The 6000-nt window shown below is 55.4% G+C and overlaps 1 protein-coding gene across 1 annotated transcript in view; it reads right to left on the bottom strand.

The window, feature by feature from the left end:
• Positions 1-919: 919 nt before the first annotated feature.
• The window catches only part of MYO1G (myosin IG), a 90656-nt gene continuing 85575 nt past the window's right edge, over positions 920-6000 (bottom strand). The window contains exon 22 of the mRNA XM_038391891.2: positions 920-2989. Coding sequence (XP_038247819.1) covers positions 2833-2989 — 157 coding nt within the window. The 3' untranslated portion in view covers positions 920-2832. The remainder of the gene's footprint in view (positions 2990-6000) is intronic.

The following is a 6000-nucleotide window of genomic DNA, read 5'->3' as shown; positions in this document are numbered from 1 at the left end:
AGCCCAGACCATTCAGGCATTTCAAATCAGGGCCATCGGGCTGGATTCTGATACAGTGCAGTCTGCAGAGATGCTGGATTTTCCCGCATGTGACTGAGAGCACAGTCTGGGCCCCGTCCTTGTGTCGATGGTAGCAGATCACGTGCTGTGACGGAACCTGCACTAGCCTATCCGGCCGGCTTGCTCCCTTCCCTCTCAGAGCCTGCAGCACCAAGCTGGCACGTGGTTGGGTGTTAGTATCTGACTGGTGATCAGGCTTGAGGGCAGCCACATGGGGAGTCTCCAGGCAGATGCTGCGGCAGGGTGCATGGGTGGGAGAAGCCCACAGCTCTGCCGAAGCCGGTGGAAGTGTGACCTTCAGGAGGTATCAGTTCACATGATGGACCACCCGGCCCCCAGCCCCAGACACTGCTCTGTTACTAGAAATTGCTCATTGCAACAGCCCCAAGGGTCTTTCTGGCTCTGCCATACCCTTCTTACGACCCCAGGGTGTGGGCCACTGGGTCTGACCAGGACCAGATGGGTGCCTGTGGATGGGTGCCTATTTCTGTGGATTGTTAGTAAATTTGTCAGTCTCTAAGGTGCCACAAGTACTCCTTTTCTTTTTGCGAATACAGACTAACACGGCTGCTACTTTGAAACCTGTTATTTCTGTGGGAATCAATCATAGCTCAGTGGTTTGAGCATTGGCTTGCTAAACCCAGGATTGTGAGCTCAATCCTTGAGGGGGCCATTTAGGGATTTGGGGCAAAAATTGGGGATTGGTTCTGCTTTGAGCAGGGGGTTGGACTAGATGATCTCCTGAGGTCCCTTCCAACCCTGATATTCTATGATTCTACAGAATAACCAGCCCTGCCTGGCTTCCGCTAGGACCCTCTGGAGCATGGCACTAACCAGGAAAGCTCACACCAGCCGCACCCAGAAAAACACAGCTCTTTTTATTCACAAGTTGTACAGCGTTGTTGTCATTTCCTTGCTTCGAAGAGCTCCTGAAGCTGTGGGGGCCGTTATCTGTACTGGCCTTATCATTTCTAGAGCAGCTGAAGCATGCCTGGGGCTGTAAGAAAGGTCAGTGCTCAGAAGAGGTTACAATCCTATCCAGACAAAGACAACCCTTGGGGCAAACTTCAAATACGAGAAGGGGTGTGATGAGGGGTGTGTGCAGCGGTCAGTAGTGGAGCCTCATGGGAAAAGTGGAGGTTGAGATGTGTTGCTGGCCCTTTAAGGACTCAGCCCAGAACAAGAGAATTCTGGGAGGTGTAGTCCCCGAACTGATAGGAATTGTAGGCCTGGCAACAATGCATGCTGGGAAGGGGACTGGGATATAAGACTCCTCCCTCTGCTTAGGAAAGGGACATTCCTTTCTATCCCCAGTACGGGGAGGGAGTGGAAGGAGGAGGTGCTTGGTGCATGCAGGGCTGAGGGCTGCTCTGAGAGCGGCTGAAGGTGTGAAGCCGGGGTGGGAGAAGGGGCTGATCATGGGAGCAGTGAAAAGAGAGAGTAAAACAAAGCAGAAGGAATGGGAATAGGAGTGGGGGAGGTGGCCAATGCGGGGGAAGGGGAAGATCTTGGCTCTTGCATGTTGGATGGACAGGGTGGGGGTGATGTGGGGAGAGGAGCAGCCTGTGGCAGTGGAGATAGGAGGTGATCGGGGAGCAGTGGTTGCAATGGAGCGGGGAGGATGGATTGGAGGGATTCGGAGAGGAAGGACAGGACTTAAGAAAAGCCGGAGGAGAGCAGGCCAGGGGGCAAGGAATTCTGAGAAGATCCGGTTGGGGCAGCTGCAAGAGGAGGATTGGGTGGGAAGACCATGAGCTCAGCACAGGGGCTGGCGGGGGAAACCTCAGGGAGGTGGGAGCAGGCAGGTGGCAAAAGATTGGGAATGGGGAGTCAGCCAAGAAGGGGAAGAGGAGAGAGCTGGGGCAGCTGCCAACAGAGGGGGCAGAAGAGCTGCTAAAGGAGCAGTTGGTGAGTGGGGAACCCAGGGGCCACAGAGCCAGGGGAACCCACGGAGGAGAGAGGGTGAGGGCATCATCCCCTGAGCCAGCAGCCCAGAGGACCACCGATGAGAGGAGCCCTGGGACGCTGGCTCCATGCTATCCGAGGGCAAAGCCTCTAGCAGTTGTGGGGGGCTCAGCCCCATCCCTCCTGCAAACATCACTGCTGTAGGTGCTGATTGGCCTACATGGTGGCAGCTTCAGCGGAGCGGCTACGGATCAATTCAACCTCAGCAGCGCTACAGGCTTGAACTGGGAGACAAGGACTGCCTGGGTGATAGAGAGGGGCTCTCCTTGGGGGGCTGACCTGGGCGACTGTCTCTCCCCACCTTGGGGCTGCCTGCCCGCCCGCCCTCCCTTCCGCTGCAGTCCAGACAGTGACTCGGGCATGTCTCTGGGCTGCTCCCGGAGCCTCTGCGGGCTCTGTGCCCCCGTGTCCCCCATTCCAAGCTGTGTGTCTGGCACGAGCCCCACTGCGGTTCATGCATATCTGGGGGTGTCCCACGGCTGTGGACTTTGAGCTGCACGGGCCCTGCAGGCCGTCACCCTGTTGGTGTCCCTGGAGGGGGGCCCGTAGGCAGCAGGCAGGGGGGCCCAGGGATGCTGCTGCTCGCTGGGGCTGGCGGGCTCCAGGCTCCGGCTGGCTCCGTCTACAGTGATGAACTTGCTTAATAAAAGGTTACAAAATCCAAGCAAAAGCCCAAGGAAGGGAGGCCCGATGCTGAGCAGGGCCCTGCGTTCCAGCTCCTCCCGGCCGGGCAAGGCGGGTCTGGGTTCGGAGCCAAGCCAACCCTCCCCCCCGCCGTCCAGCCAGGACCTGCCGGGTGGCCCTGGCTCATCTCCTGGGACAGTAAAGCACAAAGCCGTCCCGGCTCTTGCCGAAGTCGGGGAAGGCCAGTTCTTGGCGCGTCTCCACAGCAACCAGCCTCTTCCTCCCCCGCAGGCTCAGCTGGATGCAGTCCGACACGCGCACCTGCAGCTCGCGCTTCGTCCTGGGGGGGGAAGAGAGAGAGCGAGCGTGCGGGTCAGCGGGGCTCCGCGCCCGGCAGCAAGGGTTTGCCGAGCGAGCATCCCAGGTCGGCAGGGGTGGTTCTCGTGCCCAGGAGCACGAGGGCGCATGTGTGTGTGCGAGGACACTCGTGCCAGCCGCACGGTACTGGTGTCAAACCTGTGCACGGGCGCAGCGACAGCCATGGCTACGGCCCAACTCTGCTGAGTCCAATGGGAGTTAGGAGCCTACATACCTTAGAGGAGCTGGGCCTAAAATCCAGCTTCGGCAAGGCCATGGCTGCTGCGCTCCCATTTGCCAGGGCAGGGCTGGCTCAGCCTTGTGCTGCTGTTCTTTTAGCAGGGAATGAAGCCAGCAGCCTGTGTTTGACACCCCAGCCTGCTGCACGTGGCACCTGCCAGACTGAGTTGTGTGAGCTTCACACGGTGGGTGTTAATTGTCCTGCTCCCATTTCTAGCCTACCATGGTTAACTGTGTTCCCGCCAGTCAGCACCGCTAGCGAATCCTGAGTCACTCTCAGGGCTTGTCCGCCCTGGCAAAGTGCCTCAGCGGGCTCTGAAGTGCTCCGATGTGCGTGCTGACTGCCCTGCGTAGCCCCTCGGAAAGGTACCTCGGTCGCATGAACAGGGTCAGCTTTGCTGCGCCGTGGAGACAGGCCATTAGGTGCTTCCTGCCTTTGTGTACCTCACATGTGCTTGCAAGGGAAGGTACAGCTTGGGAAACTGAGGCACAGAGGGGTTCAGTGACGGGCCCAAGGCCCCAGACCCACTGCTAGTGATAGGATTAGAACTCGGACTCTGCTGGCTCCCAGTCTGATGCTCGGATCTCTCACAATAGCAGGGAGAACTGGGGAAGGTCCCTCAGGCTTTGCCAAGGCCACACAGCAAGTCCGGGGCCCAGCTGAGCACAGAATTCAAGACTCTTGATGCCTAATCTTGTGCCACCAGCTCCCACCTGACCTGGAGAAGCACAGGCCTGGCTCCGAACTTCCACTGATTTCACTGGAGGATCTAGGCTGATGGGCCCAGAGCTGGGAAATGAACCCAGGTCTCTCTGTTGGGACCTTGTTGCACAGCACTTGCTCCTGCTCTTAAAGCGCGGTGGGGAGGAACTGGTGTCTGCAGAGTTCTTGCCTGTCAAACATCAGTCCCTGGGGCTGTGCCTAGGGCATTAGATGGGGTCGCAGAACACACGCCGCCTCCTCCATCTGCAGCAGGTCACTCCAAGGACACACGTCGGTGCTTTGAACTATCTCCCATTGCTACACAGTTGGAATCTGCGCCAACAGCGTTTAAGGGCCAGACGCACACATGGGGGTAGTTCAGGTTCTATCGAAAATGGCCCCTTCTAACCAAAATCCTGCCCCTGAGCTCCCTGAAACTTCCTAATGCTCAAAATCCAGCTCAGAAATTTGGGGTCCTGGTCCACAGCTGGTATAAATGGGTGTAACTCTGTCAATTTCAGTGGTGGATTTATACCAGATCGGGAGGAGACTCTATGCTTTTTAATCTGCAGTAAGCAAGGAGATGGCTGCGTGGCTACAATCCAGCAAAGGGTAAACGATGGGTGACAGAGGTGCAGGAGAGCTGAGAGGTAATGCTGCGTCTGAGACGACACACGGGAAGGGAAGGGGACAGACCTTTCCCCCAGTGGAAACCCCCTCTGGAGAGCAGAGACCTTGGATTGACAATATTATTCCAAGCCTGGCTGAAATCCTACCAATGAGCCAGCTGCTAGGGTTAGAATGAGGCTCGGCAGAATGTGATTGTTATTTTTTATCATTTTGATGGATAATATCAATGTTTGATTTTAAGCATTTTGTTGTATTGATTTAAATGTTCACAGCTGTGGGAAATTGCAAGGGAGGATCAGGCAAGGGGGGGTCTAGACAATAATTAATTAATGACTCTAGGTGCTGAGATTCAAAACATTCAAGTTCTATAACCATTAAAATACAACCTGTCAACATGGCACGCCAAAATATACCAAGTAAATATCCTTAAAACAAACCCTGCTCAGTTCTCAAGCAGATTTTTCTTACTTTGCCTATTATTACCAATGGAAAGATTTTGGACGTTGGCTTGTGTGTTTTACGGTGAAATGGACACATACCAATAAAAATCTAACCCTCCCAAGCCTGTTTATAATGTACAAAAATCTTATGATTCCAAAATCCCCATGGGAAACAGATTATGACTTTATCTGTGTGACGAAGTGGGACTGTTCTTAATGTTTTCTCTGAATACTGTGTGGTTGCCTCAGTTTCCCCTCTGCATTTCTTAAGTCTCTAGGTGGTGGGATAAACTGTGTGATTGTTGCAGAGCCTTAGAGGGAAGTGAACTGTAGCTCACGAAAGCTTATGCTCAAATAAATTTGTTAGTCTCTAAGGTGCCACAAGTCCTTCTTTTCTTTTTTAGAGGGCAGTGTGAGGCTGTCTAGGGAGAGAATGGCCAAAACCCTGTCTCCTGGCAACTGATGACCTGCGCCCCTCCTCTGCAAAGGTGAGAGCTCAAGGGGTTGGAGAACAAAGGAATCAGGTGACCTCCTGGCCCAGGAAAGGGACAAAGCCCAGAGGAGCTGGAGAGAGTTTCAGTTTGGGCTGGCTGGGGATGAGGAGTGAAGTGCAGACGGGTTGTCTGGCTCACTGCCCCCCAAATGGACCCAGCTGAGGGGTCCTGTTCTCTGTACCTACAAGCTCTGTTTTAGACCATGTTCCTGTCCTCTAATAAACCTTCTGTTTTACTGGCTGGCTGAGAGTCACGTCTGACTGCGGGGTTGGGGGGCAGGACCCTCTGGCTTCCCCAGGACCCCACCTGGGCGGACTCGCTGTGGAAAGTGCACGGAGGGGCAGAGGATGCTGAAATCTCCAAGGTCAGACCCAGGAAGGTGGAAGCTGTGTGAGCTGTTTGCCCTGCAGACAGGCTGCTCCCAGAGAGGAGATTTCCCCAGAGTCCTGACTGGCTTCGTAGGGAGCAGTTCCAGAGCTTCGCCCGG

Source organism: Dermochelys coriacea, chromosome 2 (assembly GCF_009764565.3).
Source record: "Dermochelys coriacea isolate rDerCor1 chromosome 2, rDerCor1.pri.v4, whole genome shotgun sequence".
In the NCBI taxonomy this organism is placed as follows: domain Eukaryota; kingdom Metazoa; phylum Chordata; order Testudines; family Dermochelyidae; genus Dermochelys; species Dermochelys coriacea.
Note: the sequence above shows the minus strand (reverse complement) of the source record. Positions and strands in the feature narration are given on the sequence as shown.